Raw genomic sequence first — 13,418 nt, forward strand, 5'->3', positions numbered from 1 at the left:
AAGGTTGCTCAGACTCCCTTCACGCTTAAAAAGGGGGACCCTAAAATCCATCTCCTGAACGTGAGAAAACCAGAGAGGATATGAGGCAAGACTGGACAAGGGCTCTTCCAACAACCGGGGCCCCGCGAGTTTGGGGACGCGGGGTGGGGAGGAGACGAGCCAAGGGAGAAAAGAGAGGTGGTCTTGGAAGAGAGAGAACTGAAAGGGGGTGGAGGAAATTTAAAAGGGGGTCAGACAAAGGGGGGAAACCAGAAAAGCAAAGGTGCAGCTCGGCTACCCGGCAGGTGGAATTGTCGGTCAGGCGAAAGAAAGTCTCGACAAGCACTGCGGCGGGAGGGAGGGAGAAAAAGGAACAGGGAGGAAAGGAAGGAAAAAAGGAGGAAGGGAGGAACAAGGAGCAAGGGGGAAGGAGGTAGAGGAAGGAAATAGAAAGGAAGGGAGGGAAGGAAATAGAGAAGGAGGGAGGGAGAAAGGAGATAGAAAGGGAGGGAAGGAGGGAGGGAAGAAGGAGATAGAAGGAAGGAGAGTAGGAGGAGAGAGCTAGAGAAGGGAAGGAAGGAAAGAAGGAGATAGAGGGAAGGAAGGCAAGAGGAGGAGGAGGGAGAGTGGGAAGGAGGAGGAAGAGGGGAGTAGAAATGAGAGGAGAAAGGAGAGAAGAGGCAGAGGAGGAAGAGGAGAAGAAAAGGAGAAGAAGAGGAGGAGCATAGATGAGAAATGTGGAGGAGGAGGAGGAGAAATGAGAGAGGTGGAAGGAGGGAAGAGAAAGAGGAGGAAGACAGGAAGGAAAGAAGGAAGAGGAGGAGCATGGAGGGAGGAGGAGGGGGAAGACTAGGATGAAGGAGGAGGAGGTGGCCCACCGCAGATCTACCGTTCTTCATACCCCACAACGTCCAGGCAGGTAAAGGAAGAGCTCTTTAAAAGTCAGAGGACAGGTGGCTTTTAAGTGCAGTGATGGGAAGCAAAGCACGCGTGGTCTCCCGTGGAGAGCAGCTCCCCCTGAGGAGGAGGGGAAGTCTAGATTTCTATAGGAAGAAAGCGAGAAAGAAAGAGAGAAAGAGAAGAAGAGAGGAAGAAGAGTGGGAAGGAAACAGGAAGAAAACATAAAAGCATTAAGTCGTTAGTAAACATAAACATGGGAGGCAACGGCACGGACAATCGCGAGCAAGCGCCAGCCCAGCAAAAGAGAGTAACAAAGAGAAAGGGGCTTCCCTAAAGCAGCCATTGCCCAAAAGGGAAATGGTGAGTCAATTGCAGGAAATGTGCAGAACGTGGAGAGGGGTCTGCCTTTGCCCGGGACCACTTGGGTGAAGCAGTCAGATATGAGCCACCTTCCCCCACCTGGAGAAGATGGGGTAGGGGTTAATCTTATACTTTGGCTCATCTGTTTTGTTAAACTGACTGGGATTAGTCTAGTCAATTCCCAACAAATTGGCTGGGATTAATAAAGTCAATTTTCAACATGCTGTGATTATTGTAGTCAATTCCCAACAATGACTTGGATTAGTTTTTGTCAATTTCCAATAAACTTGATGGGATTAGTCTAGTCAATTCCCAACAAATTAGCTGGGATTAGTGTAGTCAATTTCCAACAAATTGGCTGGGATTAGCCTAGTCAATTCCCAACTGACTGGGATCTGTGTAGTCAATTTTCATCAAATTGACCGGGATTAACATTAATGTACTCAATTCCCAGTATGCTTTGATTCGGGTAGAGAATTCCCAACAACCCAGCTGGGATAAGTCTAGTCAATTTTCAACAAGCTGGGATTTCTGTAGTCAATTTCCAATACTTTTGAATGAAAGGGAGGGATGGAAACAAAGCTCTGAATATATCCTTGGATTTTAACAATTGTGTTTACTGAATTAATACGGACATTGAAAGGAGTAACATTAGTCTAGGATGGAAAGTACAATAGCCTATTTTCCAACTCACAAGTGTTATTAGATTTTGTGAGTGGCTTCCACCACGTGTGTTCCAAGAAGACTCCTGGTTGATGGTGGCTCACCTGATCTCACCCTTTACCCTCCCAAAGTGCAAAGATAGTGAACAGAGTTGTGAGTTTGACAACAGCACTTTGAACAACTCAATGATTGGAAGATCACTGGAGCTCTGTCCACCAGATCCATGAACCAGGAATCTATGACGCTGGGGTTCAAACTCTTATAGGACCTTGTCGGTTCGAAGCAAGCAGATCTTGTCAAACCCCAGGAAAAGCTTCCCAGATGTTCCCGCCAGACAACCCCAAAGCAGCAGCAATGGCCCAGGCCAACCTCCCGACAATACACACAAAGACAATCACGAAACACACATCACAAACTCTGGGACCCAGAAGGCAATTGAGAAGATAGATCCTTCCTCAACTATCAATGCTCCAGAATGTCCTGAAAGGGGAAGAGCGACCTTCAAACTCTGCCCCCTCCAAATTTTGTCATCTCCAAAGTACCCTAATTTTCATTTTGTTTTGCACCCATGCTAGAAGCCCCCAGGAGTTTCAGGGTTGGAGGGGTTAGCTGGGGGCTCCTTCTTTTTCCCCTGCAGGAGATGATGGAGCCAAGGATGGGAACTCAACCCTGCCATCAATTTTCTAGAATGTCCTGGGGAGGACCAGCCAAGAAGTCTTCAAACTTTCCCCGTTTTTTACCCTCCAAAGAACCTTCATTATTTTTAGCACTTCAGCGTTTCAGGATTGAAAGGGTGAGCTTGAGCTAAGGATGGGAACTCAACCCTGCCGAATGGCAGATCTCGGGTCTCGAACATGGACTTCCAAATCTGGCATTCCAACCACTTGAGCCGCCATGCTGTTTCTTCCCAAGAACTGAGCTGGATTTTGCAGAAACCCATTTTCTCCCTTCCGTATCTTCTAGAAGAACGAGACGGGAATTTTTTGCTACGGACCACTTTGGCGGCAAGCATCTCTCTCTAAGCTTAGTTGCAACCCTCAGTCTGTATTTTTCTAACACACGAAGGGAAAAAAAACACAACCACAATGTTGTCGCTCTGCCTTGAACCCAGTTGGCTTGAATTTGGGAAGATCAATAAACTAGGAAATGACCCAAGTTGGGCCAGGTATCCCTTTTTCTTCATCACTGGGGGGGGGGGGGGAGGTGACCTCAGAGTGGCGTGGTGGCCTAGAGGTGGAGCTCTCGCCTCACAACCAGGAGGCTGTGAGTTTGATCCTAGGTAGGTATTTCTCCCTCTGGGCAAACGGAGAATATATCTGCTGAACAAAACTCCGTACTGGCGACAGGAAGGGCATCTAGCCATTAAAACACTGCTAGCTCTATTCGGTTGCCCAGACTCCAACCCTGCAAGGGATTATGGGGTCGTTAAAAGAAGACGACGATGATGAGTTGGGTGATGACCTCAGTAGAATTGGATGTCCCTATGTTGCCGGTCTTGGTGGAAAGGAGCCAAAGAATAAGGAACTGGGTCCTCTTGAAAGATACATGGAAGTCCGTCCCATCTTCCTTCAATCAGTTGAAGTGCATTAGGACAATCTATTTCTCAACTAAACCATGTTCTCCAGATGTTCTGCTGCAACTGGACCACTTCTGCTTCTCAGAAACACCTCCTCTTTGAGTCTCATCCTTTGTCTCTCTACCATTCTTGGGGCCTTGGAGATCATCTGCCCCACCACGTCCCATGTCCACCAAACGTATCTCCCCTCTCTTGGTGCCCATGGCCACCACACACAAAAACCTCCCAGGCTTAGCCAGGCTTAGCCATTCCCTTACTCCAACTCACAAAATGGTGCCTCGTCAGAAATCGTTCGTGGAAAAATATAAGCTCAAGACCAGGATAAAGTCCTCAAAACGTTGAAGGAGACAACAATACGCTGTTTGAGGAAACAAGGATGATCCCTACTCAAAACAGGAGCTTGTTGTCAGACCAGTAGATCCAAGAACAGGGGGGGGGGGCATGAAGCCCAAATCCTAAACAGTAGATGCCACAACTCACAATGCTGGCTAGAAGAACCACAATCTGCTTCTTTGCCCGGTTGCTAAGGCTTGAAGTCCACAGTGTTTGGTGGCTACCAGCTGGAGGAAGGTTGGCATAGAAAAATACATCTAAGAACACATCCATAGATGGTAGAAGACTAAATGAAACCTTCATTTTCACCAACTCGGTCCTTAGCTTCGGTCCTTCAGGAAGATGACTTGCTAAAAATCCCCATCTCAAAACTACGTTCTTCAAGGGGAAACCATCAGCAAAGGACTGGATTAGAAGACCTCCAAGGTGCCTTCCAACTTTCCCTAGGGGTCTCCTGCTCGAGCAGGGGGTTGGACTAGCTGGCCTCCAAGGTCCTTTCCAACTCTGCATTTCTCTAAAGACCCCCTGATCAAGCAGAGGGTTGGACTAGATGGCCTCCAAGGTCCCTTCCAAGTCTGTCTTTCTGATTCTGTGAGGGTCTCCTGCTTGAGCAGCAGGATGGGCTAGATGGTCTCTTCCAACTCTATATTTCTCTAATTACGAATTGTGAGTGCCCATGGACACCTAACCTCTCAAACCCTCTGCACCGGAAATACAGGAAGTCCTTGATTTACAACATTTCATTTAGTGACCGTTCAAAGTTACAGGAGCACTGCAAAAAGCGACCTATGACCCTTTTTCTCACTTAACGACCATTGCAGCATCCCCATGGTCATGTCCTCAAAATGTTGGCTATCGGCTCGTATTTAAGACGCCCGCAGTGACCTGTAGTTACGTGATCCCCTTTTGCGACCTTCTGACAAGTCCACGGGGAAGCCGGATTCACTTAACAACTGCGTGACTGACTTCACAAATGCAGCGATTCACTTAAGAACTACGGCAAGAAAATTTGTAAAATGGCTTAACAAACGTTTCGCTTAGTGACATAAATTTGGGGCTCCATTGTGGTCATAACTCAAAGACTGTCTGTACTAAGGTGTATCTTCCCTCTCACTTAACCACCGTTTCGCTGAACAACACAAATTGTAGGCTCAACCGCCGTCGTAAGTCGAGGACTTGCTTTAAGCATCGAAAAAGCAGGGTTTTTCTGGCGATCCTGCCAGGAGCAGCTTTCTCTGAAAGCTGGTTTATGGTCCATGAGGTAAAAATCTCTCGTCGCCTTACAAGAGAGAGCAGCATTTGCTAATTCTCGGCATAAAATCGGTCCTTAAGAAGAAAATCCTTCCCAAAACGGAAGGAAGAGCATAAGCCGTCGCTATTTTTAAATAAGCTGTCCATAAATGGGTCAGCTAGAAACCGGCTTTCACTACGGAGGATTGAGTGGGGGTGGGGGAAAGCGCGGTGTCGCAGAAAGTGATCACGGAAAGCCTCCGAAAAATATTGAATTTTTATCCCAAAGGTGCTTTTTTTTCAAGAGGCAACTGGAGTTTCTGTTTTTTTCTTTGAAGACGTTTCACTTCTCATCCAAGAAGCTTCTTCCACTCTGACTGATCCATTCCTGACCATTCAGTCAGAACTGACAAAGCTTCTTGGATGAAAAGCGAAACGTCTTCAAAGAAAAAAACAGAAGATCCAGTTGCCTCTTGAAAAATAGCACATTACAAACAACCGTGACCTGGATGGACTGAGTGGACTTCAAATCCCAGAATTCCCAAAATGGAGTGGACTTCAACTCCCAGAATTCCCTAGCGGACACTGAGTGGACTTCAACTCCCAGAATGCACCATACTGTATGCTGGGAATTGAAGTCCACGCCCCTTAAAGGGACCAATGTTGAGAAACTCCAGTCCAGAATCCTTGCCTTTCTGACTTCTTCATCAAAGCAGACAATCCTGAGGAATTCCCAGCCTCGAAGTCTACAACTGTTAGAGAATTCTGGGAATCAAAGTCCACACACCTTGTCAAAACTCTCCTGGACTAAACCTCACAACATGGTCACACAACGTCCAAAATTGACAACATTGACCCCACAAAGAGCCAACCATCTAGAAGGACGTCCAACGTGAGTTCCCATCAAAGACCCAAGCCATCAAAAAAATCTAAATAACTGAGGCCGGCAGACGAGGGACCAGAGGAAAAACGGAAACTTCGTGCTTGCCAGGGAGTCTACCTTCACACATACAACACATCACACACGTGTCAGCAGCAACATGCAAATGAAGAAGCAGCTCTGGAGTGTATGGAGCACGTCAAACCAGCAATGTCTTACCTTGCGAGGCCCCTTCCAGTCCATGATCCCCATTCTCAACCACGGCGGCTGGTCCAGTTGCAGTGGGGCCTAGAAGAGAGATGTCTACATCGGTTGGAGGGCACTCAGGATCTGGGGGACCCCAATTTTCTGCCCCAAAGACCTTCTTTGACCAGCTGAAGGCCAGATCTCCTGCTCAACACCCATGTTTCTCCTGCAGATGTTGCCATCAATCATCTGTCCAAATCTACATCTCCAAGTCTTTCTAAATCTCCTTCTGATGGAGATTTAGGACCCATCTTTCCATCTGGTCCTCGACTTACGACCATAATGGAGCCCCCCCCAACTTGCCATTGCTAATTGAGACGGTTGTTAAGTGAGCTCTACGTGGTTAAGCAAATCAGGGCAGTGGTCGAGTTAATGACAACGTTGTTGAGGGGACCTGGCTTCCTAGGGGACGCTGCCACCGTCATAAATACGAATCCGTTGCCCAGTGTCCGAATTTTGACCATGGGGACGCTGCCACAGTCGTAAGTGTGAAAAAAGGGTCATCGGTGGCTTTTTAAAGTGGGGTTGCAAAATGTGAACGGTCGCTAAACGAATCGTTGTTAAGAGATACGATGATGGTAATACTTCCCATAAGTCAGGGGTGTCCAAACTTGGCAACTTTAAGACTTGTGGACTTCAACTCCCAGAATTCCCCAGCCAGCTCTGCTGGGGAATGGCTGGGGAATTCTGGGAGTGAAGTCCCAAAGCCTTAAAGTTGCCAAGTTTGGACACCCCTGCCATAAGTCAACTGCAGAGAAAGATCTGCAGAGGAGGAGGAGGAGGAGGCTCCAAATTCAAGAGTTTTGTGATGTAAAGTACTTAAAGCATCTGATTTTCCTTCTTCGTTGCTATCTGGGTTACTTCTCTTTGCCATCTTGGTTTAATGTTGGTTTTTGTTTAAACATTTTTTTTTTACTTTTTGCATTTGTGCCTTGCCTAGAGATGCTGGGAGTTAGCAGGAGAATGTATATGTATATATCTCTATTATGTATAAATAATCATGGTTGTAGGGTCCTTTAGTGCTCTCTGAGCTGGGTGGTTTTCTTGCAGACATTTCATGACCCAACTAGGGAACATCATCAGTGCCAAAAGGAGGGAGGAAGGAGAGGAGGAGGAAGATGGAGGGGCAGCAGAAGGGAGGAGGAGGAAGAGAAGAGGAAGAAGGGAGGAGGGTGAGAAAGAGGAAAAGAGAAAGGGACGAGGAGGAGAAAGAAGGAGAGAGGGAAGAGGACGAGGAGGAGAAAGAAGGAGAGAGGGAAGAGGACGAGGAGGAGAAAGAGGAGGAGGAGAACAGGAGGAGAGGGAGGGAGGGAAGAAAGAGGGGGAGGACGATGAGGAAGACTGTGGGATCCTTGGTGCTCCTGATCTGGGTGCTTCTTACAGACGCTTCATGACCCAACTAGGGAACATCATCAGGGCCAGAAGGAGGGAAGAGGAGGAAGAGAGGGAAGAGGAGGAGGAGAGGGAGAGAGTGGATGGCGGGAGGGAGGAGGAGGAAGAGAAGAGGGAGAAAGGAATGGAGGAGGTGGAGAAAGAAAGAGGAGGAAAAGAAGAGAAGGCGAGAGGGAGGAGGACGAGGTGGAGAAAGAGGAGGAAATAAGAGGAGGAGGGGTGAGGGAAGGAGGGAGGAGAGGAGAGGGAGGGAGGGAAGGAGGGAGGGAGGGGAAGGAAGATGGGGAGAACAATAAGGGATTCTGATGCTCTCTGATCTGGGTTCTTTTCTTACAGACGTCTCATGACCCAAATAGAGAACAGCATCAGTGCTTCCCCCGTTGGAACCAATTTGCTGGAAACCAGTAACTCCGCTTCTAACTGCATTCATTCCTCTTCTACACACAGCGTCATCACTGTTCCAACACGGGATTTAAGTCATCTGCGTCTGCTGACAGATGCCGGGCTCCTAATCTCCGATGCACCCCGGGTGGCGGGAAGGCAGCCATGCAAAGTTCAGCCTACTCAGCCCCCCCCCCCAGAAATCCCTCCGGATTATGTAACGGAGAAACTAAGAGGATTAGGACAAACCTATCAAACCGAGATGCCGCAAGTCGCACCGCGAAGGCAGCTGGCCGAACTCGGTTCAATCCTCTTTGCAGGGTGTGTGTCTGTGTCTGTGTGTGTCTGTGTGTGTGAAATAAAAATCCAACATGTTAGGGGCGCATGGGAAATATCCGTCAATCCCATCCAAGACTCTTGAACACTCTCGGACTTTGGCAAAGGAGATTGTCCGCATGACAACAGGAGATGTGTTTGTCCTGTTTTATTGGAACAGGTTACGCAACGGCACGTGTGTAAGGAGACACACTTTTTGGGTAGCTTCCCTGCAGCAGGACAAACCCAGACACCAACAAAATGATAAAAACAGACTTGATCTTCTTGCAGACATTTCGGGACCCAACTAGGTAACGTCATCAGTGATGGGGAGGAGTGGGGTTTGTGGAGTAGAGAAGGGGGAGGACTGTGGGCTCCTTGCGCTCCTTAGTATGACGGTCACAGTGACACAGGGTCACCCGTCAAGATGGAAGATAGATTTACTTAACAACCCTGCTCCTAACTGAGCCACTGCAGCAATTCACTTAACAACGGCAGGCAACAAAGATCGTGGGAGGGCTCCCAACTCACTTATCGACCGTCTTGCTTAGCCACGGAAATTTCATTATGTTCCATTATGTTCATAATTTGAGGATGATCTGTACCGTCGCTACGTCAATGAAAACGAAAGGTTACAAATTGCCCGTTTTTAAAATCGTCTTCTCCTTTTTGCGCTTTCACATTTGACGCCGAGATATTATAAAAAGGAAAAAACATCAAATAAAAAGCCACATTCGCTGAGGAAAAGCGAGCCAAAAAATTATCCTCTCTTAAAATTCCTACAGCGTCGGAGTAGCAGCACTAAATATATCCGCTCAACCGTTTCTTGGCTAAATTACGATGCGATTAAAGCTTATTAGAAAGGCAAAGCCAGGAGGAAATGGAGCCCGCAGGATCATGGCACCCGTGGAAATAAATTTAATTTATATTTTTTTTCTCTCTTGATTGGAGAATGCCTGGAGGAAGAGAAGGAAGGGATGCATAAAAAATGAACAGGGAAGATTCTAGGATTTCAAAAGGATTTCAAAGCAATGAGTTTGCCAAAGCCGGCAATTTGCCAACGGCGGGATGCCTGCGTGTAAAGAAACAAGCAAATCAGATAAGACCGCGATGGTCTGGAGGAGAACGATTCAGACTGTTTCTTCACCGACTGTTTGAACTTACAACATTGCTGGGAAAAAAAAGTGACTTGCGGCCAATTCTCGGACTTACGACTATTGCCGTATCTTTGTGGTCGAGTGATCAAAATTTGAAGCAGTTGGCATGGATTTATGACAGTGGCTCACGCCATACCTTTTCACAATCTTCCAACAAACAAAATCAACAGGTGGCAAACTAGATTTGCTTAACGACCACCTGGCTCACTTAACAACGCTAACATAAAACAGGCCAAAGCTCCCAGAACGAGTGCCGTGCTTAACCACGGAAGTGTTGGGACTCAAATTGTGGTCGTGTGACACAATCCAGCTTCTCGTTCCATTGACCCTGTTCCCTCTGTCCCGCCTGACTCCCTACCCGATGCTCGCGCATGTCCAGACACTTACGCTCCCGAGGAACATGTTCAACCTGTGGTTTAGCTTTCGCCTCCTGGTTCCCTGCCTTCGGGTCGTCTTCGTCGTCGAGCAGAGGAACATAATCTGTCTTGCCCACTTTTTCCCCGATCACGTCGTCAAACTTCTCGGCTTCTAGGGTGGCCATGAAGTCACGCTTCACCTCTTCCTCGATTTGGGGAGGGGGCTCGGTCAGTGCGTCGGCCAGGCTGAGGTTCTGTTCCATTTCCGCCATACCGCCACGCCCTTTCCGATCAAACTCTGGAAGAAAGGAGGAAGAGGAGGAAAGGAAGGACGAGAAGAAGATCAACAAACCAATCAGCATCTCAAATCCGTGTTTAAAATACACAGGCGATTAAGAATCAAAGATGCAAACGGCAGGCAGAGAGAGGAAAAGTAGGGGATCAGGTGCGAAAAATTAGGTGCACACTTGAAGTTTCAATTAAACTGATTTATTGCTGAAAGTCTGTTCATAGGAATATTTCAACTAAACTTATTGCTAAAACCTATTGCAAAATTTATTGCTAATTCATTGCTAAAATTCTGTGTGCAGGAATCTTTCAAGTAAAGCGATTTATTACTCAAAGCCTACACACAGGAATCTTTCAACTAACTAAGGCTCCCCAGGGCACAAGGAGAGTTGGACTTAGTTCACTTGTGACTATGTAAGGATTCTAGGTTGGTGCCTGTTTCAACTCTCACCACGAGTTCTGTCATTCCTTCCCCTACAGGGATCTCCAAATTCGGTTTCAGAGAGTATTAAAATTGTCCTCGACTTGCAACCATTAGTTTGGCGACCACAAAGGCACTCGAAAAAGTGAAACACCCTGTCCTAAAAAATACGGGTCATGAAAAGTCTGCAAGAAAGCCGCCAAGCTCAGAGAACACCAAGGACGCCACTATCTTCCTCCTCCTCCTCCTCCTCCTCCTCCTCTCCACACCACCTTTCTTGTAGCACTGATGATGTACCCTATTTGGGTCATGAAACATCTGCAAAAACCCACCCAGATCAGAGAGCACCAAGGACCCCATAGTCCTCCTCTTCCCCACACCACCTTTCTTCTAGCATTGATGATGTTCCCTAGTTGGGTCATGAAATGTATGTAAGAAAACCACCCAGCTCAGAGAGCATCAGGGACCACCCCCACCCCCACAGTCCTTCTCTTCTTCTTTGTTGTCCTCCTCCTCCTCTCCAGAACCCCCCCCCTTCCTTCTAGCACTGATGATGTTGCCCAGTTGGGTCATGAAACATTTGTAAGACCATCCAGCTCAGAGAGCACCAGAGACCCCGCAATCCTTCCTCCTCCTCCTCCTCCTCTTTCTCCTCAATTCCACAAACCCCCTCCATTCTGGCAATGATCATGTTCCCGAGTTGGGTCTTAAAACGTCTGCAAGAAATCCACCCATCTCCGAGAGCACCAAGGACCCCACAGTTGAACCCTGAACCGCAAATATTCTTATCAGAGGAAAGACCTCGAGACGTACGCTCTTCAAGAAGCAGGAGGAGAAAACACCGAAGGGAAGAATCACACATAAACAACAGGCACGAAAGGAGAAAACCAAGGAGACGAAGTCCCAGAGGCCTTCTGGACTCCCGAAGGAAGAAGCAAGTAATGTCCCAACGCCCAGGAAGCTGGGAAAAGCAGCAGAACTCTGGCTACTCCAGAGATCCTCGCAGCCAAGGGAGCAAAGATCTCCTTGTACCAGCATGAAAGGTGGTTGGTCAAATGTCAAAAACTCTTGTCTACTTTCCATCATCTACCCTTCCTCCAACATCTCCTCCCCCCCCACCCCCACTAACCATGCCAACTCTTTGGGTCCTGAAATGTCTGCAAGAAAAGAACCGAATTTGTAGAACACCAAGGACCTCTCAGACAGACAGACAGACAAATATAATCTGATTATACAGAGACAGACGGATGGATGAAGATAGTCAGGCAGACATATAAATGACTGATACAAATATAGAATAGGAGAGGAGAGAATAATGATGATTGGATAGATGATTGACACAGACATATATTAAATAGAAGAGATAGATAGATAGATAGATAGATAGATAGATAGATAGGTAGGTAGGTAGGTAGGTAGGTAGGTAGGTAGGTAGGTAGGTAGGTAGGTAGGGAGGTAGGTAGGTAGGCAGGCAGGCAGGCAGGCAGGCAGGCAGGCAGGCAGGCAGGCAGGCAGGCAGGCAGGCACGCAGGCAGACACACACACACACACACACACACACAGGATAGATAGACAGACAGGATAGATAAGATAGATAGATGATAGATAGATAGATAGATAGATAGATAGATAGATAGATAGATAGATAGATAGATAGATGATAGATAGGGAGGGAGGGAGGGAGGGAGGGAGGCACAGACAGACAGACAGACAGACATGATAGATAGATAGATAGATAGATAGATAGATAGATAGATAGATAGATAGATGATAGATAGATAGATAGATAGATAGATAGATAGATAGATAGATAGAAGTTAGGTAGATAGATGATAGAAGAAGATAGATAGATAGATAGATAGATAGATAGATAGATAGATAGATAGATAGATAGATAGACAGACAGACAGACAGACAGACAGACAGACAGACAGACAGACAGACAGACAGACAGACAGACAGACAGACAGATAGATGGGATAGATGGGATAGATAGATGGGATAGATAGATGGGATAGATAGATAGATAACAGAGATGATGGATGGATGGATGGATGGTTGGATGGATGGATGGATACAAAGCAATACTAAATAGAAGATAGACAGAGAGACAGACGGATATGATTGAGAGGGAGAGAGGGAGAGAGAGAGAGAGATACAGACAGACAGATATAGCTAGATAATGGATTCTACTTTTTAAACATTTCAAAGCAGGGTTAACTTTGACAAAAATGAACAAGAAAAGAAGAAAAAAGAGGAAATTAGCAAAAGCTTGCCGGGCAAAATACAGAGGTGGGGGGGAACCCCCAGGGCAAGTTTCCCATCAGCCAAAATCTGAACATGATTGCTGTTAAAAAAAATATGTGTTTTTTTTTTCATTTTTCAACAGCTGCAATTCAGCCTGTGGGGAGCCACGTTTAAACCACAAATGTGTTTGCAAGCTCCATTGTTCCTTTCGGGGGAGGTGGGGGGGGAGGAAATTGGACTTATTTCCTTTTTTCCCCCAGATGTTTTCCCGCTTCCGATTCAAGTTTTTATTAAGGCTCCCAAAATAATCTCCTTTCCTGGGTGCCTAAATGGCCGAATCGTTGCTGGAAAAAAAGGCAAGGTTTTTCCGTGTCGGCTTGGCATGAAATACAGATAGTCCTCGACTTATGACAGTTCATTTAGTGACCATTCAAAGCAACCATGGCTTTGGAAAAAGGACTGTTTTTCACACTTAATGACCGCGGCCAGCATCTCCGCGGTCATGCGATTAAAATGGGTAGGCTTGCCAACTGACTCATAGTTATGACGGCCGCTGTGTCCCAGGGGGGTCATGCCATCCCCTTTTGCAACCTTCTAACCAGCAAAGTCAATGGGGAAACCCGATTCACTTAACAACCAAATCACAGAGCGGGAAGTAACCCCAAAGGTCATTTAGTCCAACCCCCAAGTCAAG

At 47.0% G+C, this 13,418-nt stretch overlaps 1 protein-coding gene across 7 annotated transcripts in view; it reads right to left on the reverse strand.

Moving 5' to 3' along the window:
• Positions 1-13,418, reverse strand: part of LOC309381542 (uncharacterized protein) — a 137,487-nt gene that overhangs the window by 92,767 nt on the left and 31,302 nt on the right. For all 7 annotated transcript variants that reach the window (XM_081932672.1, XM_081932673.1, XM_081932674.1 and 4 more), the window contains 2 exons: positions 9,800-10,066; positions 6,141-6,209 (listed from right to left, as the gene is read on the reverse strand). In XM_081932672.1, coding sequence (XP_081788798.1) covers positions 6,141-6,209; positions 9,800-10,040 — 310 coding nt within the window. In that variant the 5' untranslated portion in view covers positions 10,041-10,066. The remainder of the gene's footprint in view (positions 1-6,140; positions 6,210-9,799; positions 10,067-13,418) is intronic.

Source organism: Natrix helvetica (genome assembly GCF_964273705.1).
Source record: "Natrix helvetica genome assembly, chromosome: Z".
NCBI lineage: Eukaryota > Metazoa > Chordata > Lepidosauria > Squamata > Natricidae > Natrix > Natrix helvetica.